At 42.9% G+C, this 23,930-nt stretch overlaps 1 protein-coding gene across 4 annotated transcripts in view; it reads right to left on the reverse strand.

The window, feature by feature from the left end:
- Positions 1–1,199: 1,199 nt before the first annotated feature.
- Positions 1,200–23,930, reverse strand: part of LOC105259318 (paired box pox-neuro protein) — a 67,277-nt gene continuing 44,546 nt past the window's right edge. For 3 of the 4 annotated variants that reach the window (XM_025414857.1, XM_025414858.1, XM_025414859.1), the window contains exons 2-6: positions 15,854–15,891; positions 9,656–9,876; positions 4,365–4,611; positions 3,118–3,286; positions 1,200–2,998 (exon numbers count right to left, since the gene is read on the reverse strand). In XM_025414857.1, the coding sequence (XP_025270642.1) occupies positions 2,461–2,998; positions 3,118–3,286; positions 4,365–4,611; positions 9,656–9,876; positions 15,854–15,866 (1,188 nt within the window). In that variant the 5' untranslated portion in view covers positions 15,867–15,891 and the 3' untranslated portion in view covers positions 1,200–2,460. Of the gene's footprint in view, positions 2,999–3,117; positions 3,287–4,364; positions 4,612–9,655; positions 9,877–15,853; positions 15,892–21,583; positions 23,741–23,930 lie in introns of those variants that run through there. The other variant, XM_011271193.3, reaches the window with a different exon arrangement.

Here is a 23,930-nt window from a genome sequence, read left to right on the forward strand (position 1 = left end):
ATCACTGTCGTTCTTTTATAACTCGTTGACGTATGCATAAAACATGCCGAACATAAAGACGTGCAAGACAAACACGGCATATATGTCACTTTGACTAGTGTATTTAATGATATTATACAGGGAATAAGTTTATTACGAGTATTAATTAGTCGATAACTTGCATGATTTTTAGGCGACAGTCTCCGTAGGTCCGTTGCGCGGCAATACTTTAAAGTTATAACCAATTGCCTATATTTATATCTTGAAAATCTTCATCATCTCGCATTTAATTCAAATCGCAAGTTTAGTGTATTTCCCGTTTTTTTTTCTTTTTTAATTCTATAATACTCTGAGAAGATTATCTTTAAAGTCGTTTAGAGACCCACGAGAAGACTGTTTGACCACAATTATTATTGTACAGAACTATCATTCTAATTATATCAGATTTCTCTTTATATGAGCATTCTGTGCAATGTAAAACTGACAAATCCTTTCTCACGCTAAATCTAAAAGTCATCTTCAACCGGCAAACATTTGACGAATCGAGGTTTTACCTCATTTTTTTCTTTAACTTGCAGATAATTTTTAAAACACGGAATGCTCACTCGTATAACTTTGCATCTAAATCTAAAATAAATATTTCAAGTCTACATGAATAACGGGTCTCTTCCCTTTCGGGATGTATTTCACACTCATCTTAAGATCTAATAATCTCCGTGTATGGCAAATAAAAGGAAAGGTTTGAGCGTTAGCGATAACTTCCGCTTATGTAAGACAGCCAGCTTAAGTGCACCAGGTTTCTCCCGCGTTTCCCTTCCTATGCGGATATTGTTGAGCCAATTTGTAGCGGACTCTTTTTCGAAGAAGATTCATTTGTCATACGTAAAAGAAAGTACACGAGGAATAACATATTTCGCGGTTTACATCAGCTCGAAATAGCTCACGAACGCGAGACGGCAAAGCGAGCAAATCGTTCGACATTAAAGCACAGGCAATTTTATAGTGCATTAATTAGTCGCGATGAAGAATGAGAATGCAAAAGTTTACAACGTTGTAAATGCAAAAAGGGATAGAGGAGGAACCGGTGCGGCCGTTCGATGTAACGTCGCTATTTAATTCCCTTCTTTTTTTTTTACGCAAGCGATATTCGCCGTATTTTACAAGGTATACACACGGCGTATTCACGTATGACACCCTCGACCAAATCGTTTATGGCTTTATTGCCGCCGCCACTGCTCCATCCGCATGTTTTACGGCCATTTGTTTATTAGACGTTTTATTTAATTTCTCGACCCTCCGCTTGTATAACGGCATCGTAGCGACTGTTTCACACCAGGCTCTAAAGTGCGAAGAGTCACAATAGAGACGCGTGATTGCCCATTCGACGATTTCGGCGAACAATACGCGAGCGGCCTGTCAAAGATGTCTAAAATTGGATTATTCAATTTGAATGAAAAAAAAAAGGAAATGAAAAATTCAATTTTATTAGGCATCGTATTGCGTTTATTTTCTCATATAAGTGGGCGCGAAATCACGTCTCGATCATTTCTCTTCGAAAATCATGTGCGATAATGTCGAATTTCATTGCGTGACATAGCGGTCCGGAAGTGTCCACGTTATTGCGTTACGTTAATTACGCGCGAGGAGAGACTGGCGACGTTAATTAATATTTCACCGCCAGTAACGAATTTCGACGAACTGCAAGATAAATCAGTGAAAACAGTGAAAAAAACTTTTCCTGGATTCCAAGTACTTTGCGTAGTCGTAACTATCTTCTTTTACACACAAGTTTAAGCAAAGTCTTAAATTCTCGATGCGATTAACAGTCGTGTATTCGATCGCGTGTTTGATGAAAACAACGCCAATGTTTGAGAGATTAGCAACGTGTGAAAAAAATGGAAACAATAATTTAATTATAAGTTAACTTACACACAAAGAGAGATTACGTATACTTCACTACGCGTTACAAGTTACAATCGACAATACAGTCATCGAGCCTAACATTTTATGTATGGCTTACGCGTACCATTTCTCGTATCTTATTTGACAAAACAGTCATTCTCTCTCGAAGGAGAAAATTTTAACTCTGTTCGCTTCTAATCTCTTTCGCCAACTTCTTAATCGATAGTTAGACTCTAAATTAGACACTTATAGGACATTCGCTACTCTCATTGTACCCGCAAAGATTGCTCATCACAGGTGCAAAGAAATAACTCTCAAGTTATATATATATATATTAAGGTAATGTGTAAAAGCCATTCAATTTTCATTGAATGCGCTTCGCACGTATCGCTCAATATTTCTCTACACCCTGCAATACTACATATATTACCTACAGCCAACGATGTACGCTGTTATATCGTTCGCCCGAGATGGAGATTCATAATCGATGATTATCACGATATAGTTTGCGTTTTGCATAAATACACAACGCACCTTATCCCATAAACTCCTCTCGTGTTTGAGCGCTACAACATTCTTTTACATCTCCTTACTGACGACAATTCCGCAGGGTTGCACCACGCCAATATTGGGTAATCTCCTTCTGGGTGGAGATTTGCTCTCGTCCTTCTTCAGCAGCTCTTCTATCGAATAGGGATTCTTCTTCTTCTGCGGCGGCTGATTTTCCACCGCTGCACTTTCGTTCGTCGTCGTCATCGTCGTGCTCGGACTCGTGTTCTTCGTCTCGAGCATCCTGTGCGACGTAGGACGATCCTGCTTCAACGTCTCGACGATTGATAACGGGCTCTCTCGCGAGTTGTCCAAGTTTACGGCGTGCGAATTGGGCGTGGCGTGCCTGACGAACGCGCTTCGATCGCTGCCAATTTTCTGGCTGAGCTCTAAAATGATCGGTGTGCTTCGGAAGGACTTGTAGTGATCCTGTGAATCGACAAGATTCTCGTCTAGGTCGCTTTTATCCAACGAATCATCGCTGCCGGCCGTCGAGCTTGAGCTTGATTTCAACTCCAGTTGATTTTGCGCCCCGTTTTGTTCCGACAAACGTTCGGCATCCAAAGATCTGTAAAAGTAAATAAATTTATTATAATTTATTATAAATGCCTTTAATTATGATATAGACGTCTCTCGAATTATTGTATGTTGTTGGATTCTAAATTTTAAATTTAAAAATTGACTTACGCAAATGATTGCATCCCGTGCTGTAAATGCAAGGTGGTCGCTTGGTAGAGGGATGAGTAAAAACTCTGATTCCAGGACGGCGTGCCAGTGTTGCTGTTGCTTGTAGAGATGTGTAGCGGACCGAGGGTACCCGGGTAGAACAGCTGATAGTCGGTTCTCATGAGTGTATCTGAGAAAGAGAGAGAGGAATTGCATCTGTTATTAGTATAATTTCTGAATCGCTTCGGAAAGAAAATTATTCAAAAAAATCTTCAAAAAATTGTAGATATCATTACAATTAAATTTATGGGAAAAAATACATACATTTGCTGTATAAAACTGCTATCTAATAAATGAGGCTTTCATAATATTTCTCGAGCGTCGAAAATATTAAATATTTTTATCTCGATAACTCTATCCCGTTTATAAATTTTACTTGAAACTATAGTTTTCGCCCGTATCTTTTTAGTTACATTATTGTAAATTATTCCCAAATATTATACATTATTTACCACTGATGTGATCCGATTTTCTTTTCCAATTTATATTACAAATATGGAGCTATTGTCCGTGAAATAATATTTGAATGAAATACAAAATGCGAATTCTCTTCTAGCTAGCTGTCACTCGTGATTTAGCTATGGTTTAGGAGAAAGATGAAGATGAGAGAGCCCGGAGAGCTCGTTTCGCAATTAGCTGCTCAAAGCCGGTAAATTGAGCACCGCTTCCAGCATCCAACGGCACAAATTACGAAGCAAATTTTCCGTTTCGACAGCGCGGGATTGCGTGCCCGTTGCCCTGCTCTGCGTGGCTTTTGCTGACGAGTCAATCACGGCAACGGAGTGTCTCGAAATTTACCCCCTTCCCTCCCCCGTGCCTGCCTGTTCACGATCGCTCACCCTATTCTTCTCCTTGGCCTCGCTGGCCGTCGTCGTTTTCGGACATTTATCGTCTTTCTTCTGAAAATAACCGCAAGAAAGAAAAAAGAGAAAAGGTATCCGTCGCCGCGGAGCAATTCCACGCTAGGGACAGGTGTTTAAGGCGTCATTAGCCTGTAATAGTGCACTCGCAACAACGTAGCTTCGGCCTGCATATAATGACTCACAAAGTTTCGTATAGGGAAGATAGACGCGTCTCCCTCCACTCCCTTTTTCTCCCTCGATCGCAATCTATCGCTCGTCGTCATTTCTCTTCAACGTAGAAGATCGACATTGTTCCGATGACGAAAAAATCGCTAGCGATCTCTTAGTAACGTCGTCGATCCTCACCTCTGGTTCCAGCGTTCGATGGAATTTGCGACGTGTATCCGCTGGATGTACCGCTCTCGATGGCGGGGATATCCGTGTGGAGGCCACCGCCTCTGAGAATACGATTGACCGAAGATACGGATGGCAAGCTCTGGGGATCGCAAGCACCCTGGCGCGCGAGCTGCTCGCGAATCTCCCAGGCGAACATTGTCGGCTGCTCTTGCTTCATTCGCAAAATCTTTTTCACCACCGTCGGCGTGGCTACTTGCTGCAACAGTAAAGTAAAAATGTATTATTATTAATTATTACACGTATTATTATTAATTTTATTATTATTAATTATTAAATATATTTACTAATAATAACTATATTTTAACCATTTAATGGTTTAATTAAATATTAACTATATTTTAACCATTTAACCATTTAATAAGTTTAATTAACCATTTAATAATTTTAACCATTACCTATTAATAACCATATTTTAATAATAAGAGCGAAGACTGAAAATTTCAAAACGTCATAGAAAAAGAGAGAGAGAGAGAGACGATTCCGTCAATTTTTTACAAGAAAGACTGTATCGTACTGGACATTTTTCACACGTTAATTCTCGCCGTAAATAAACTTTCTCATCAATTCCCGTGACGTCCATCTTCCGTAAGGATGCTTATCGGTGGCAGAATGTGTGCGTCGTTGTTAATCATATCCGCGACTGGTCTTCCTTTTTTTCCTCTTTACAACGCGCGTTATCTCATCGACAAATTAACGTAAAGTGCGGTCACACTGTCGTCGGAGCGGTCCGCACGCGCATATGTCGTTCACAGGTGAAGAGTCGAGAGACGGGGTCGTCGATCAAGATAGCGCGGGGAGTCCGTCCGGTGGTGGGCGAAAATGGGTGCCCCTCGCTTTATTTCGATTTAGCCCCGGTTCACCCGCGGAAACGGGTTACCGGCCCCGCAACCCGTGCCCTGCCCTGCCACGGAGGCCCACCACCGGTCGTTCCTCCAAAACCGAAGGGCTCCAGCGGTGCTCAATCTGGCCAATTTGACTTGCTAATGAACGATAATGGCACGCGGATAATTTTATGCTAACGCGATGGAAATGTTATTCCGGCCGTACAGATTTCGAGATCGCCGATCTCTTTGAGGAGCGACAACGAGAAAGGTATCTCGCCGGGGAAAGGTAATCATCATCTTCACGGGTCCGCGCAGGAGTCCGGGTTTCTCTCTCTCCGCCAAGAGATACGTACGTACGTATCAAGAGCGGAACGATATCGCCGAATCTGTCGATTACCTCGCCGATCCATTTAGCGAGGAGGAGGAGGTGGAGGAGGAGGAGGAGGAGGAGGAGGAGGAGGAGAAGATCGATACCTTGGCGTTTCGCGCGCCGGTAATCCGTGCGCGCGTGGGTCCGATACGATCTCTCTCGGCAAATTGTTTGGCAGAGGAGCGGAATAAATACTCCGGGTGTGCAACTGGACAATGATCGATACGATCGGCATAAAGACAAACGGCGGACTGTCGACGCGTGTTCAGCAGTGTTAAGAGGAATTATAGGTCTCGAATGACGATAGGATCGTTATACGAATTCTCGCGTGATTGCTTGCCCAATCCAGCAGTCGTGTTCTCGTTAACGCGAGAAAAAATGTTAATCTCTACAATAACTCATAAACGTGAATCATAGACGTTGATTAATAGCGAACGATATTTTTATTTCGGATTTCGGGACAACCGTAGGATTGCGGAGACTGCCAAGATGGAGCTGGAACATTGAATACGCGAGCGAAAGCACCACTGGCAAGAACGTTTAAGGGCTAATGCCTCGGGGGTAGCAAAGAGCCCGAGAGAGAGAGAGGTGGAGAGAGAGAAGCGCCTAATAGTTTGAGGGAGTCGGGACAAGCATCGCGTGCTCCCGGGAGCATCTCAGATTCTAATCTGACACTTCCGTCGTCGTCGTTGCCACAATTACCCCAGGCTCGGACAATATATACGCGGTGCCTCCTAATGCGGACCCTCGCGTCGAGTCGCCGGGAACATCGAACGCGCGTACACGCGTACGTGTATGCGTGAGACCAACAGAGGAAATTGGCCGGACAGGATGGACATCTGGCATTATAAACGTTAGATAACCCGCGTATACCGGGCGCGTACAGGTTGACCAACTCCGGTAATTATCGCGCGCAAGTTGCTACAAGCGCCCCCGGATGCGTCGGCTCGTCGACGATAAGGATGACGACGGACGTCGACACTTTTCGCCCCATTTTTTCCCCATGCTTTTCTCATGCCCCCTGAGGACCAAACGATCGAGCCTTTTGGGCGCGAAAAAATTGAATAAAAAATAAAGGAAAAAGAGAAGTGTGAAAATGGTGAATGTCTAGAAAAATTGCCTCGATTTTTTTATATTTGAAATAAGGTAAAAAATCCTTTCTAAACAATGTGCTGTTTAAATTATGGAAATGTCGCTCGAGGTCCGAGGAAAACGAGACGTTTCCATTTGTCGCGACGCTCTTCGATGCCGCTAAATCATACATCGAAAAATAAATACCCACACCGGGCGGGGCCGATCAAATACGAGCGAGATCTTAATTGCCAGATAAACGGAAAAATGTCCGAGAGCGTGAATTGTATGCCGAGAAAATGGATGTTCCGACAGATCGAAACCCCGTGACAATAATCGTTCCACACGCGGACTTTTCCCCTCTCCCTTCTTCCTTTCCATCCTTAACAGTTTCGAGAAATTCCCGAGATCGCGATCGTAAATCGAGGATGGCGGGGGAGAAGGGATAAATGCGAAGGGACGATGCGTATTCCGCATCGAGGCGTTATCCGCGTGTCGTATTATATACGGGAGAGAGAGAAACTTTGCGATTTTTTTTCCCCCGACGTTCCACTTTATTACCGCTTTGACGCGGCCCGTGCATTTTTCATGAGACAATTTTCTCTGTCATGCCGCCGGCCCATTATCCAGACGCGTATCGCATCGACGATAGAGCGAGCGAGAGGGAAAGAGGTAGATAACGGGGAGAAAGTACGCGGACATGCCTCGAAAATGTTACGTACCTAGTACCCGGGGTAACACGTGTAGATTCGCCGATAATCGGTCGATTAATTTCGCGGGATCGCACGCTAAATTGCATCGCACGACGCACCGAGACGGAGAGATCGTGTATATCGCAGGCATACATATACGTATACATACATTACATCTCGCGCTCTCTCGAAAGCGAATTTAATTAAACGCCGGCTCCGATCGGAGATTCTACGGCAAATCCGTCTGGAGGAGCGGGCTTTAAAATGAAATGCGCCAAATTTGACGCACCAAGTCGTCATTCGTTGGCGATGAAGGGCGACATCGTGGGATACGCGGCGAGAGAGCGCGGAAAGTCGTAATAACAGACTGAAAAAATGGGGAGCAACGTAATCTTGACAGGGCGCGTTCATCTTACGTTACTCAGCAGTAAGATCGGAACGTTCTCCGCTTGATGGATATCGACGCGGTGGAAGGAACGAGGGGGTCGGAGGTACTAGTTAAATGTCAGTTCTCCGAGACCCGACGAGTTAATACTGCCAGGCAATCAAAGGGTTTACCTAGTAGCCATTATTTAATTATCGGCGTAATTTTAAGAGCCACTTATGGCCGAGCGGATTATGACGAGGCACCAAGCCGGTTATCTAACGATCATCCCGAGAGGAGAGATCTTTTGTGCGGACGACAGACGGGCGGGTGGACGGGGTGCGAAAGGTGCGTTGCGAGGCGAGAAGCCTCGATTCTCTTTGTGCGCACACTTACTTCTCGACGGCCATACTTTTTCCTAATTTCTCCCTCAAATTGCCGCCATTTTGTCGCAAAAGGAAAACGAACAGGGAAAAAGAATAGGAAAAAGAATAGAGCGGACGACGGTTAAAAATGACTTCGGGAGCCACGCGATATTAAACGCGCGATCGTTATTTCGCCATGAGACTATTTTGACATACGTAAAATAAAACCGAGCCGCCAGTAATGGCGGATGATGACTATCGTTTACATGCGCGCGTAATCGGTTCCCGCATAGCCGGAATTTAAATGCCTCTTCGGAGCTCCTACGGCGGGCCACGTTTCTCTCTCTCTCTCTCTCTCCCTTTTTCTCTTTCTCCCTCTTTCTCCCTCGCTGTCTTCTCTCGCCAGTGCAGCGAATTCGAACTTGAGGAAGGTCGACGTACGCCGACGCGCGTAGCGTTATTAAAATAAATTCATTAAGCCGAAACGAGCGCGGAGTAACACTGTACGGTCGGCGCGTCGTAAGAAATTCTCAGTGCATGCGTACCGTGCAATTATATTGTCATTAGCGGCGTCGTGTATGTGCGCGATACATCGTCGCTGTATTGGTGGAGCTTTGCGATGCGCACCCGGGGGGCGAGATTGGCCTTCTCGGGAGACCAGACGTGGGACACGCGCGGTAAAAACTGCGACTCGTCGTTAAATTTCGTGACGAGAGAAGGAGGCAGCGCGATTTCATCGTCTCTCGCGATCGATGACAATTTTGCGAATCATCTACTTCGAGTGCGAATTCGAAGAAGGGGTTCCTTTTCGATCGATTAGTTTTTCAAGAGGGCATCGAAACGCGTCGTTCGAGCTAGATTGTCCTAGGAGCTCCGTTGTCAGCGAGAAAACACGTGCCAAGAAAGCTATGAAATTATGGAAATGCCGAATCGTGAGCGGCAAGGTGTTTGGATAATTGTACGCACGGAAAACACAGCCCTTACTTAAAATCACATCAGGAATATCTGAATGCACGACTCTGAACGAGGAGGAGAAAGAGGGGAGGGATGGAGAACGACTCATCAGCGGCATCGCTCGCTAACGCATACAGATGCGCACGATCGTGCTCGTTTTCACGTTTTTGCAAAGCTACCGACATTAATCTTTTTCCAAAGTCTGGTACTCTCATTGGCCATTTTACGCCGTTTTTTATTTTTTAAATTTTATTTTAAAAATTCGATACTTAATTAAATTTCTCCCCAGAGGATACATTCTAAATCATATATCTGTAAACTTATAAATACTTTTTTAGATGTAGTTTATATATTTATAGTAAAGCACAGTATTTTTATTAAGTTAAAAAATTTCGGAAAATCTTAAACATATGGACTGATTTTAATAAAGCTTTTTCAAGCTCTAGGATTTTTTAATAAAAACATTTAATAAATAAATATTTTAAATAAATATTTTAAATATAAATTTACCTAAATATTTTACGTTTTACAAATAAAGACTAATTTTACAAAAAAAATGCTATAAAATATATATTTTGCTAAAAGTCAGCGAGAGCTTACCTTCGTTTTGCTTCCGCCGATGCTGCCGGGCCGGATACTTCCCGTCTCGTAGAATCTCGTGAGTATCTTGGAGACGCAGCCGTGGGAGACGAGTAGCTGCCGCGAAATGTCGCACGGCCTGACGCCGACCATGGCGAGTTGCACGATCCTCTGGCGCACGCAGTCCGGCAACGGCCTGCCGTTCACAAAAACGCCGCCTAATTGATTTACCCCGGCTTGTCCTGGAACAGCCGATCGCGATTGTGTTGCGGTTAATAAAGAGAAATAACGATGGCGCGCTCGATAAAATCTGGCGAGGCTCGAGCTGCAAATTCGACATTTCGCGGCAAAAGATACCGCGAAAGGTGTTTATCGATTTAGGGGACGGACAAGTCGGAAATATCCGCTAATAGTGCGCTCGCGATCGTCCGGGAAGGTCGGCAGGTGCATTTTTTGACGTGCGGTCCTGGCTAGTCCTCTAATGACATCGTTACGACGAATATCACGGAAAGGACCGTCCTCCCTTTCTGTTCGTAAAGGCAAAGACGTGTCATTATTTTCCGTAATATTAGGAAGGAGATCGTGTGTAGCGATTTCACAGCGAAATCCCGATGTCTCCTTACGTCTCCTCGAGGCTCATTTGTAATTAACGTGAATCAAACGAGCATTTCGCCGCTCTTATGCAACCGGAGTTACGAGACAAACATATTAAATGTTCGTTAACATGTGCGACAAGTGTTGTCTCGGCACTTACGGGCATACGCCTTTCACGAAACTTTATTTATTTGAGTGTGTGCGCGAAAAAAAAACGCCCGTAAATTACTTCCTGTTTACGCGCGATTATTTCTTCGAAAGCTTGCTCAAATGTTCTCAAATGTATGTATAATTAGACGATATCTCTTTTACTGTAAAAAAAAAAACAACTTTCTGTTTAATAAAATTTCGACTTTACAACATCCGAGTTTCGGAACCTAATAAAATTAATAAAATTAACATATTAATAAAATTAACATAATGTTGCGACGAAGACCCGAGATGAAATTTAGACTCGTCGCAGAGAGATTGACAGGAGAGTCCCGAGGACGATCGTTTTAGAGATGTAGCTCTCGCCTTTTTTTTATATTTACACATCCATAAAATGTTTAATGGCGTAATTTGTACTCATTTCGACGCATTACAATGCGCAGACTTACATCACGGTGAACGGTGAAATTATTTATGCATTACACGTTTTGTATAGATCAACTGTCGCGCGCGACTCGAGCCGTCCAAAATTTTATAAAATCGATATTATTCGACGAGCGGTATCGTAAAACCGTAATGCCGGACTCAGCTTATGTGAATAAAAACGATCGATCGATCGATCACCGATTTTATATCCGCTATAAAGAGAATAAACGATTCGCATGTTTGACACGTATCAAAAGGCGAATAATATTTAAGCTGTACGGTAGTTTCTGTTTGCGTTTCCTTTTACTCACGCGAATTACAAACATCAGAAAGAAATCGTCACTGAGAGAAAACTGCCAGAATTATAAAGCCGCATTATAATATCTTCCTGGTCGCGCAAAAAGTCTCTGATTCTTAATCACTCGATAATCTGCATGCTTAGTTGATAACATAATGATTACACATGATTCGCGTAAGAATTTTATAAAGGTTTCTGTTAATATTCAATGGATATCCCGTCTATTTTATAATCATAACAATTGACTCAATTTATTATTTAATTGATTAAGAAAATTAAATATTTATCATTAATTCATAAATATTATTACATAATATACACTATATATTATTAATGGATTTATTATTTTAATGCAAATCAAGATAAGAAAGAAAGGTTTATGTAAGGACACGAAAAAAGCAATCTCTTAAATAATTGTCAATCGGATGTATAAAAGTTTTCACGAATAATATCACGCAATGGAAATAATCGGTTTTATTCCTCGGCGATTATTTTCGACGTAACTGAGATGAAGGACCTTCAGAGAGGCTTCACACAGGAGCGGCGTTACTAACGACGATCCTTTGAAGGAATATAAAAAGTATAGAAAAAGGCTGCGAAAACATTAAATGCCACGGGCAACCTGTATAAATCGAGCCACGCGCCTTCACGTAGAAGACGGATGCACGAATGAACTGTGCGCGCCGGGGGACGATCGCTAATTATTATCCGAGCCGGCTAATTATGTCATTACCCGCACCGATCGCCGACGCCGACAGCACCAGACCGACTCGAGAAATAACGATCTCGGAGCCAAAGAAAAGATTTTCGTCAATCTTTTCCACCGCCATTACGTTCGGATTCCTCGAATCTCGCGGGTTTTATTTAACGCTTTGCCAACTAATTGACGGACGATCCCGCGATTATTGCTCGATGAGACCTTCATGCTCTGGAATCGCGTTAATAATTCGATTCCTGCGACCGCAAAAGTTGTTCGTTTCAAGAAAGCATGGTTTAATTTGCTGAAATTTATTTTCACAGTCTTGGAAATATTTCGAAGTTATTTTTGTTTCTCTCGCAAATGGAATTTTACTTTTTTCTATATAAATCTACTCGTCATTAGCTATTGCGATTAATGAGAAAATTAAAAAATTGTGGAGTAAACGTAATCGCGGTAAAATATTTATTATGTTTTAGACACAAAATATACGTGCGTGTGTGTGTGTGTGTGTGTGAGACGAAATGTTGCTTTTATATAATTTTAACATCACAACGTGTACGTGACGCTCGCAACATAATGGTCGTACGAGGAAATTGCTGATAATAACCATCGGTCGAAAGTGTGACGGATTGTCCTTATTGGATAATTTAAGCATCTCTCGATTGGTGTGACAGAAACACCCCACACCTGTGAGACTGCGACTCGTATTCGGGGAAGAAATTACCACGCTTCCAGCTGTAATACGCGTGTCACGTTTTAATTATTATACTACAAGTCTAATGCATATAAAAAAATACTTATTTTATCGATAAATAAATATTAAATATCTAATCGATATAATAGGTCGTATTTGATATGCACTACTAAATTAATATTATTTTTCGATTTTCGTGTAATCGATTAATTATTCGTCCCTTAATGTCCTCCATTCGCTCTGCCGAGCTCAATCTGTGACGCGATTGCACGAAGATTATACACGCTATGCGTTTCGGACGGATGTGACGCGACGCGAAGCGACTGGCGCACAGCGGGCCAAATTATTATTACGGCAAAAACCGGCCGAAATGTCTTTATCTAAGTGCAAATCTGGATCCGGCGGATCCGCCGAAATAATGGAACTGCGCGTTAACGCAGTGATGGTTCTGAGCGCGCATTGTAAGTAGGACAGACCACTCGTTTATGCGAAATAAAAACGCGCGCGGCGACGATCGAAATACCGGAAACGCTCGATCCGCAAACGGCCAAAGTCGAGGGGCGGCGAACCCGCGGAGATGAAGAGTGTAGAATTAGAAAAAAAAAAAGAAAAAGAAAAGAGACGAAATGCGCTATAAATTCTGATGCGAATATGAGCGCGTGACGCGGGTTCAAGTAACTGTTATCTGCACTAACGGGACGTTTGCGACAATTAAAAGCGTGATAAACCGCGCGCACTTGTCGTAAACGACGAATCGAACGTCTAAAGGATCTATTTTAGATCGTTAAATATATAAATGCGCATTCGAGAAATATATATTATTCCGTTTACCCAATTTTCAAGAATTATCTTGTTCCTTTCTCTTGATTATGTCAGCAGAAACATTATTTAATTTATGTCAATAAATTTTTTGTATATATAAACGTCTTTTATAGAGTCTGTGAATTTGGAATTTAAATATTTTTTTAAGAATATCTATCGATATTATGGGAAAAAAATATGACACTCATCTCTTCCAAAAAAAATCATTTAATTTATATCGATAAATTTTATATCCATATTTTTTACAGATTCTGTGGATTTGGAATCTTCTCAAAATACTTGGGAAGAGATGTGACACTCATCTCTTTCGAGATGCCAGTTAATTTGTGTAATTGTCAAGGTGAGACGCGCCGTTGACCTTGATTAAATCCCTGATTGATAGTACGGTGATTTTATAAATGAGAATTGAAAGAATTTTATTAGCCGGAACGCTGGGACTCGTACATAATTTTGCACAAATTAGCTGTTTCGACACTCTTTCTTTGCATTAATACGATTTCCTTGATTCTTGACCTGCCGTTGACGACAGACAACTCGTTAAATCACTGATAATAATAATAAAATATTCTTAGAATTTCTTATCATTTAGATTACACGTTCAATGTAAGCGAATACATTTACATATTATAAAACAATATAATGTGTAAATCGACTTTGATCTTTTTATTTTGCCATCATCACTACCTTTCGATCAAAGAATCATAACTATCTTACATTATTATGTCAAAAATTATGACTTTATAAGTAATCACCATTTTTAATGGCTTCTTATCTTCCTGCTCATCTTTATCCAACAGAGTACACAAATTGTCGAGTATAGGGTACTTTTGAGAGATACTTTCGCGAGTACATAAAGGAACATCTCTCCGGATATAATACCGGCTTAGCTTAGAATTAGCCGGCTAATGCGATCGCCAACAACGATGCCTATCGCGCTGGCCATTTAAGGCCCTAACCAAACTCTACACCTGCCTACCTGTAATCATGATACGCGACCATGCCAACACATTTTTTTCTCTCTGACGAGAGCGAGCATGTCGCATCGAGGATCGCCGCCGTTTCGAATCAATGCCGAATAGCGTGTCTCGCGAATCGACACGTATGGGTTGGGAAGCTATTCGGCTCGTTCGCTATCGGCGATCCGTCATCATCTGTCTCGAAAGAATACACGCGGGAGAGATAGCCGTAAACGGGAATGTATTAAGATGGTTAACTGCGACGGGTATTATTAAGCGTTTATCGCTCTAATGATTATCTGCGGCTTCAATGTTCCCGATAATTAAAAAGTAACATGTGTAATGAATTCGCTGATAATTAAAAGGTAACATTGAATCTCGAGATGCGCTTTAGGGAATCCGATAACATCGCGTAATAATAATAATATCTGATACGTGATACATCTAGATTTATATAATCTCTATAATTTTCCGATTTTCCTTTATAATTTTCCGAAATTTAATTCTCTTATATTTCTTATAAATGTATCCCTTATAATTTTTCGATAACATGTTCCTAAATTGACTTATTCCTATAATTCATAAAATGGTTATGCAAATTAAAATGTTTCTTTCAAGATTTTTCTCCAATTTGTTAAAAATGTTGCTAGTGATTTAACCGGGATTTCTTCATCGCAAATTGTTCGACAAGATTCAAATCAGCGATATTCATTTCACATAATATAAAATTTCTACGGTACAAGACTGACAGACTAGCTAAAGAAATAGTCTTTTCAATTTAAAAAATCGTTGGTATCTCGTCGGAGGAAGAAAGGATCGATCGCTCGATCGGAATTCAGACAGGATTCTTGATACGAGCATCACGGCCAGACTCAAGAAGGAGTAGAAGAGGGGACGAGATGGAAAATTGTAATTAAACTCGTTTAATAATAAGCCCGTATATTCTCGGCGTTCGATTCATCTTATAAAAGTCTACGTTAATTACTATCAAACTGCTTCTAAATCGTAATTTAGCCTCGAGTCGGCCAAAGTAAGCGAGAAGGATTTTTACGCAGAAAGATAGAGAAGGGGGAAATTTTAATTTTCACTATACTCGATTTTGCGAAAGAGGTTGTCCTGTGATCTCGCCGACGCGACGGTGGCTGACCCCGTCCCGAGGAAACCATAACGATGTGTTAGGTTCCTTCGCGCATAAATCAGGAAGCAGAGCCGTGGGATTGGCTATTTAGCAAACCGGCCAGCGTGATGTCTCCCTCGTAAAAAAAAAATTTGCATACCAGCTATTTGTATACTACTGGAATTTAACTCGAGATTTTTAACCCCTCTCACGTAATATTGCTTTCTCGAAAAGGACGAAATAGAAATGCATTCACGCAATTGCGAATTTACTGTCCAACTTTATATCATTTTTATAATAAGAAGTGACAATGTCGTGCAAATAAATGACAAGTTTTAACTCATCGTTTACTTAAGGTGTAACGCGACTCTAGAGAATTGTTTCAATCCCGACCGGGCTCTTGGAAGAATGAAATTTCAAAGGATGCAAAGGATATAAAGGGAAGAGCGAATGTGTACTCACCGGTATGCGGCATGTCGACGACGAGCAGTCACGTCAATCTGAAACAGAGCAAGTACAGGACTCTTTAAGACTCTCCACGGCAAACTGTAAGTCATACGGTGCAGCCTACGTGAAACCTATAGCGCGCATCGCGCCGTATTAAATCCTCGCGAGCACGTACATGTGCGCGCGCGTGTTACACCGTGCGACGTATTATAGAGTATAGCGGGAGTATAGCCTTCGCCATTAATGAATTTAAATGTATTCAAAGGGCGCGCTTGACGCTTGACATGGCAACCCTTAAATATGCAACCGTACCGATAAGCGAAAGCGCGGCAAAATATTGCCGCCGGTGGTCGCCGACCGTGACTCTCATTCCCGAACGGATCGTCGCGACGGGCTCTCCTCGTCCTCCCCCTCCCCCTCCCTCATCGCGACAACTTCATTTTCATATTTTCGTTTGACAGTTTTTGCGTCGATCGCGCAAAAAAATTCACTCGCTGATCGATGGCTGTTTTCTCGTCCGTCCTCCAGCATTCGCGATCTATCTCTTTGGTATTGTTCGATTCACCTGGTTCCTCGATCGATGATTCGCATGACGATGACGCACGATTGTCGCGACGACGGTCGAGGAATCGCTGCCTCGAGTTTGAGAACTGCACGTCGGACAGAAGCGGAGCGAGCGGAAAACTACGTGGAATGCGTGCGTAGCGTGGCGGGTGGCGTGTACTTTGTGATGCAAATTAATGCACGATTACCGAATCACCCCTTGCTCCACCCCTTGCACGACCACCGCGACTACCCTCCGCCTCTCTCGCTCTCGCTCTCCTCGCACAGGTGTGCATGTGTCCACGTGTATTTGTGTAAAACGTGTACAGCGAAAGCGGGGACGTGTAATAAGGTACGATCCGCCTTCACCCCGTGACTCGATGCTTACCCCGGCATTAGGCCTGGTTACACGCTCGCTCCCCGAGCTCTAATCTGATGTAACTATTACATACGTTACGCGGTATCCATATAGTCGAAATGGCTATGCGCCACACGGAGCCTCGACGAAAACTCATTTCTTCATCCGCCGTGTCCTTGCGGTTACTCCACTTTCCGGCTAATTGCTAATTTGCATCGCTTCGCGAGCGAGAACGCTATTTCTTTTCCTCGCTTCAATCTGTCAAAAATGCTTTTGAATTAGTTTCATTCGTCATTAATTCTCTGTAAATGACAAATACGTTAAAGATCTAGAAAATCTGTCGCGATGAGCCCCCGACTTTATGAAAAAAAAAAGTCGATTAGAGGGATATATCGCTTCGCGAGCGAGAACGCTATTTTTTTCCTTCGCTCCAATCTGTCAAAAATGCTTTTGAATTAGTTTTATTCGTCATTAATTCTCTGTAAATGACAAATACGTTAAAGATCTAGAAAATCTGTCGCGATGAGCCTCTGACTTTATGAAAAAAAAGTCTATTAGAGGGATATATCGCTTCGCGAGCGAGAATGCTATTTTTTTCCTTCGCTCCAATCTGTCAAAAATGCTTTTGAATTAGTTTTATTCGTCATTAATTCTCTATAAATGACAAATATGTTAAAGATCTAGAAAATCTGTCGCGATGAGCCTCTGACTTTATGAAAAAAAAGTCGATTAGAGGGATATATCGCTTCGCGAGCGAGAACGCTATTTTTTTCCTTTGCTCCAATCTGTCAAAAATACTTTTGAATTAGTTTTATTCGTCACTAATTCTCTATAAATGACAAATATGTTAAAGATCTAGAAAATCTGTCGCGATGAGCCTCTGATTTTATGAAAAAAAAAGTCGATTAGAGGGATATATCGCTTCGCGAGCGAGAACGCTATTTTTTTCCTTTGCTCCAATCTGTCAAAAATACTTTTGAATTAGTTTTATTCGTCACTAATTCTCTATAAATGACAAATATGTTAAAGATCTAGAAAATCTGTCGCGATGAGCCTCTGATTTTATGAAAAAAAAGTCGATTAGAGGGATATATCGCTTCGCGAGCGAGAACGCTATTTTTTTCCTTCGCTCCAATCTGTCAAAAATGCTTTTGAATTAGTTTTATTCGTCATTAATTCTCTATAAATGACAAATATGTTAAAGATCTAGAAAATCTGTCGCGATGAGCCTCTGACTTTATGAAAAAAAAGTCGATTAGAGGGATATATCGCTTCGCGAGCGAGAACGCTATTTTTTTCCTTTGCTCCAATCTGTCAAAAATACTTTTGAATTAGTTTTATTCGTCACTAATTCTCTATAAATGACAAATATGTTAAAGATCTAGAAAATCTGTCGCGATAAGCCTCCGACTTTATGAAAAAAAAAAGTTGATTAGAGAGGGATACATCGCTTCGCGAGCGAGAACGCTATTTTTTTTGTCTACTCCAATCTGGTAAATGCTTTCGAATTAATTTCATTCATCATTAATCCTCTGTAAATGACAAATACGTTAAAGATCTAGAAAATCTATCGCGATGAGCCTCCAACTTTATGGAAAAAAATCGATTACACGAGAGGGATAACGATGAGGAATGAGCTTCTTGTTCCGGAAGTACTCGATACTTTTGGCTCATTCGATTACATCGACGAGGATAAAGTCTCTCTTAATGAGAATTGAGTGATTATTATAAATCAAACGTACCCGGTTCCAGCCGGAGAGTCGTCGCGTTTCTCGCGTGCCTTTTGTGTTTTGCCGATGTTACTCTTGCAAACACGTGTCCTGTCCTTTCCTTTTCTTCTTCCACTCGCTCTTCTAGCAGATTAAACGCATGCAAACGTCGCAAACACGCGTCGTGCTCTCTACATGTGCACGCGGATTTTTATTCTCTCGCAAGAGGTGAAACCTCTTAATATTTTTTACTAAAAATTCTGTTTCGATCTGCTTCAAGTATGCAAAGAATTCCTTTCCGAAAATAATTAAAAATTTCTTTTCTTGCAAACGAAACGCTACAAAAGTCAAAGAAATTCTAGTCTCGTCAATTAAGAAATAGATCAATAAAAGTACATTTGAAGTTTAATCTCGATGGACATTTCTCACTTCGATTCGTAGAATCTTTCGGCAGCGAAAGAATACGACACGGATCGATTTGAGAACCGCGACGCCGCGGTAAATCGCCGGTATAAGGTCACGCTTTTACGTGTAAGCCCTAAGCGAAATCTAGTTTTTGTTTATTCATTAGGCTACCCCGCGCTTTAAGTGGTACGTGGAGGAAGGCTGCCTCGCCGCAACGGCGACGGTGGTATAGGTATACTGGGGGAAGGAAGGAGGGAAAGAGGGAGGGAGAGAGAGAGAGAGCGGGGGAGAGCCGGGGGGTGGACCGCCGTATCACCGATACGCCACCAGCCATAAAAATCTGAATATATTAGGCCTACATGCGCACGACATCTCGCTCGGATCGTGAACACGTTACCCGCGATAATCTACGCTCGTTTCCAGCACACTTTGCACGTTTATGCGTATACCGCGGCTACCGTTCGCAAGTTTATCTCTCTTCTTCCCTTGTCGTCGCCGGTGCATCGTCTCCCTCTACGCTACCAATTTTCGAACCAAATTATTCTCTATGTAATTAAGGATCATTTTATTATTATCCCGATTCGTCGCTCTCAGTTTGGAGGAGCGAGAGAATTTAGCGAATGCGAAACGATCAGCGTGCACTCAGGGTACCTATTCTCTGGAAGAACGTGGAAAACCTGGGATTCTCAGGGATTTCTTTTATTTCTGACAAATCAGAGAGTTTGCATGGAATTTTATTGAAACTCAGAGAATTTAAAAAAAATTCTCTCTTTAATTATTTTTCTCTTGTATTGCAAACAATTCGTAAAATAAGTAAAAATTGTGTATTTAAAATATATTATAAAGACTCGTATATATCTATCTCTGTTCATGTATTATTCAACATTTTAACAATTGAATGCAATGAGTATTTTTTATTATAATTTCAGTGATAAGAAAATAAAAAATGTTATTTCAGTGAAAAATTTTGATCTCATTCGATATACTGGAAACTCAAATATTCTTTCCTTCGTACAAGTGAAAAGCATACCGAGAAAATGTATATAGTAAAACAATTTATTTTAAAACATTGCATTACATAAAAAAATCTTAGAATGTTCTCTGAAATTTTGAGCAAAAATATTTGAAGGATCATGAATTTTTTTTTGAGAAAATTTAATTACAAGATTTGAGAGTAGGCATTCTGAGTAAAATTTATAAACGTTAAGCTGCCAATTGCTCGCTCGCCCTGGTTCGACAAATTTTACCCTACGTGTTTCGATGTTTATTTAATAAATTTTACATACGTAATCTCGCGAGTGAAATCAATTTCCGAGGGAGAACTTTACGTGCGCTTTATCCACAGCAATGTTCAAGGTTAACATTACCGTTGTATAAATGCATTTGATCTTTCGCGAATCACGCAGCGCTAAATTATCCCGATGCGCAGACTCGGGAGCGCATACTGATCCTCGAATTTAGGATTTTTCCAGTTGTGCGTTCAAATGGCCGAGCGGATAAGCTTTCGAGAGCACGATAAGAAAGATCGGCGAGAAGGAAGGGGTCCGAGGGGAGGGAGGGGCGGGTAATTAGAATAATTCGGGCCGCCGTGGTTCACGCCACCCGGACGAATTTGCATTTTAAATGAAGCGATGGCGTGCCAGGGGCCCCACGGCCGCTGAGAGAAGAAAAGGAGAGAGAGAACGAACGCGGTAGAGCTCTGTACTTTATAGGGAACTTTAATATTTATCGCTTATATCCTCCGACCGCGAATATAAGTATATGTATATATCCGCCTTTTCCTTCCTCGGCCACCACCGCCGCAGTCACGGGGGGGCTCGCTCGTGTTCATGTCGAAGCATAGCCCCTGATTTCCTTCTCGATTCTCTCTCGCGTCGCCCCTTCGCCCCCCTCGTGCTCGTTGGATCATTATCGCGTAATTAGCGCCGCTGATTTTCACGTTGCGTCATCGACACGCACATGCTCTAGGATAATTTTATAATTTTCATTTGCTTGAAACGCGACAATGTTCCGCGGAGACGATTCCTCGTTATCGATCTCCGTCCTGTGGGTTTTTTTTATCTTAGATTCCGATGCGGATAATCAGGTATCGATAAGTATCGAATATCGAAACTTTTGATGCGAGATACCGTGAGGGGAGTCTACGTCGTGCACGTGCGCCGCGAGCGCAAAACTGCGTTCGAGAATGTCATTTATTTAGGTCAGATGATTATCGTCAACAAGCGCCGTAAATGATAAAGAAAATATATATATTTTTTCTGATCGTTAAATAACATAATCGTTAAGTAAAATAATCGTAAAATAATCGTAAAGCGCTAATTCCCGACTCGGAAAATATATACTTGAATAAGGAAGCTTAAAAGATTTCAGTCACTTGAAAAGGAGAATAAAAGAGCTGCAAGTATCATTGATTATAGCAAACAGTTGAGGAAGCAGAATTAATTGCGACTTGCGGACGCTGTTATAGCTGTAGGGGTGAGTTTTTCTCGATTCGCAAGCGACACTTATCGACGTTTATGAAAGTCAACGTTGAGATATGCCCGGTGTAACGCGGTAGGCACCGAGCGTATAACAAGTTCGAGGCGGATCGGTCTGTCTAATTGGCAAGAAACTTGACGGATAATTTATTTATCTAACCGGATGGCCCCAATCGTACGCGGAAAACATCCGTCACGGTGCGTTTTTGCGAAGAAAAAGAAAGAGGGAACGGCGCTTCCCCTTCGTACGTACCTGTTGACTTTATTTACGATATCGGCCCGTAGCTCTCCTCAGCTTCCGAGTGGCATTCGCTCTCCTCGAGGACCCTCGAGAAGGTTTCGTCTCGCTCCGTTCTTCCTCCTCCTTCGGGTTTTCCGCTTCAATTTAATTCGCGTCGAAATGGATACTGATGGTACAACGTCATGTTGCCGTAAGTCAGAGTCCTGGCGAGACGTTTCGTCCTGGCGTGCGTCGCGTGCTCGACTCACGCAGGAAATGACTTCGCTTTCACGGCAATGAGACGTGGATGTGACACGAAAGCCGGAAAGACGGAAAGAGATAGATGAAAAAGAGCGAGAGAAAGAGGTTGGCTGACTATATATAATGATACACCCACGAGCACACGTCAGATGACAACATGAAGGTTTCTCTCGACGACCACCTTCCGCTGTGCGAACCGATGATCTGCTCTTTATCTCCGTGCGCTTCCTTCCGTCATTCGTTCCCTGTTCTTATTCCGCTCCGATACCCGCGCGGAAACGTGCGGTCGAGTGTCCTTGATGAAGTCGCGAGGTGGACGTTGCTCTTTCATTCAGAGTCATAACGATCTCATCGGACGCACATGTACGCTCGAGTCCTTTAATGACGCGAGCAATCGTGAAAATCCTGCTCGTTTCGATGGAATCGTGTTCGTATTTAATCGCACAGATGTAAATACAATAATTTTGATAGGTAGAATTTCGTCGATCAACGTCGTCCTGATCGCTGACAGAATGTTGGAATTTCCACTCGAGAAGCTCTCTGCCTCAACAATATTCTTCCACATCCACTCGATTGGAGACTCACTGGTAACCACGCGTTCAACTTCCGACCGCTCAAGATTGTAGTTCCGTGATTCCACGAGACTTCCTTCTCCTCTTCTCGACAAGCCGGTACTCGCAGGCTCGTTGGCAGAGCACGTGCGGCTACTTCTGGTAGTCGGCGGAGTAGCAAGGTCCGCGCGACGCGAGGGCAAACTCGCGGTGGAGACCGCAAACTGCGGTCGGTCGGCCGGCTCGGCGAACGCGCTCGCGAGGAGAAGGACGTACGTCAGCGAGGCAGTCGATGAGGCAGAGGTAAGAGGGAGAACTGTGCCTGGACGGGCACAGGTACCGACGAGCGGAATACGGCAAGGGCGCGAGAGCGCAGCGAGAGATATACGCGGGCGTGCGTGCGCGCGCGCGCGCGCGGGAGGGAAAGAGAGAGAGAGAGAGAAAGAGAGGCGGTCAGGACAGGATGATGTGGACCACGCGGAGGACACGGCGTGTCTGAAGTGGGCTCGGCCCGCAAACGGGGGTTACGGGCTTTGCTTTCGGTCAGGTCCCCCGTACCCTCTGCTACCGCCTGTACCTCGTGTCTACTCCTGGCTCGGTCGTACGCGTCGTGTGTGTACGCCGCGGCAAGAAAGAGAGAGAGAGAGAGAGAGAGAGAAGGAGAGAGAAAGAACGAGAAGCGAACCGAGAGGGAGAGAACGAGAATCAGAAGGGAGGGAGACAGAAGGTGACGGTAGCGTGTCGTCGCGTGCTGGATGTTGTATCGGGCAGGTCCGCGTGGCCTGTGACTCGTGGCCCGTGGCCCGGGTTGCGCCCGTGATCAAGCGCGGTCCCCCGTAGCCCCCGCCAAAAGATAAATAAAGAGAGAGAGAGAGAGAAACGGCGAGAGATTGGAGGGGTTGACTCGCCCGAGGAGAGAGAAAGAGCCCGGGGGTGGGCCGACAAAACGCGTTCTCTCTCTCTCGCTACTTCTCGTCTTCTCCTATTCGAAGCTTCCCCGAAGAGGAGCTCTGCTCCTTTACCTTCTCGTGCCACGTTTTCCCACTCTCTATTTTCACACGGCTTTTCTTCTCGCTCTCTCGTACGCATGCATCCTCGCGCGAGGGTAGTTTGTTCTCTTTTTCGCAGATTGACTTCGCGATGTTCCCTGCATCGTGTATCATAAGTAATGTGTAATTATAGAGTATAAAAAAAAAAAAATGCCTTTCCGGAAGATTGTTTCGCAACGTGTCCTTTTTTGCGATCATTCTCGTCATCGCTCATGTAAATTAGTCGTATTTTTTTGCAACGCTACTCCTCGCAAGAGCTGTTATGCGTGACAATTACATCTTCAATGCGCTGCGTGTTGCGTCAAAAGTTTTTTTCAACGCTTTGAAACTTTTCCACTGTGACGCGCACGCGAATGCACGGCTCGCACGAGCTATTCTTGGATTGAATGCGCAGAATTTTTAATCCAATTGAACGCGCGGTACTTTTAACCGAATATAATGAGCCAATTTATATGCGCGTTTTGTTAAAACGAGTACAATGCTCTCACGAATTTGATATTTTTTCGAGATATTTTCAAT

Source organism: Camponotus floridanus, unplaced genomic scaffold (assembly GCF_003227725.1).
Source record: "Camponotus floridanus strain SB8 unplaced genomic scaffold, Cflo_v7.5 scaffold9, whole genome shotgun sequence".
Taxonomy (NCBI): Eukaryota; Metazoa; Arthropoda; class Insecta; order Hymenoptera; family Formicidae; genus Camponotus; species Camponotus floridanus.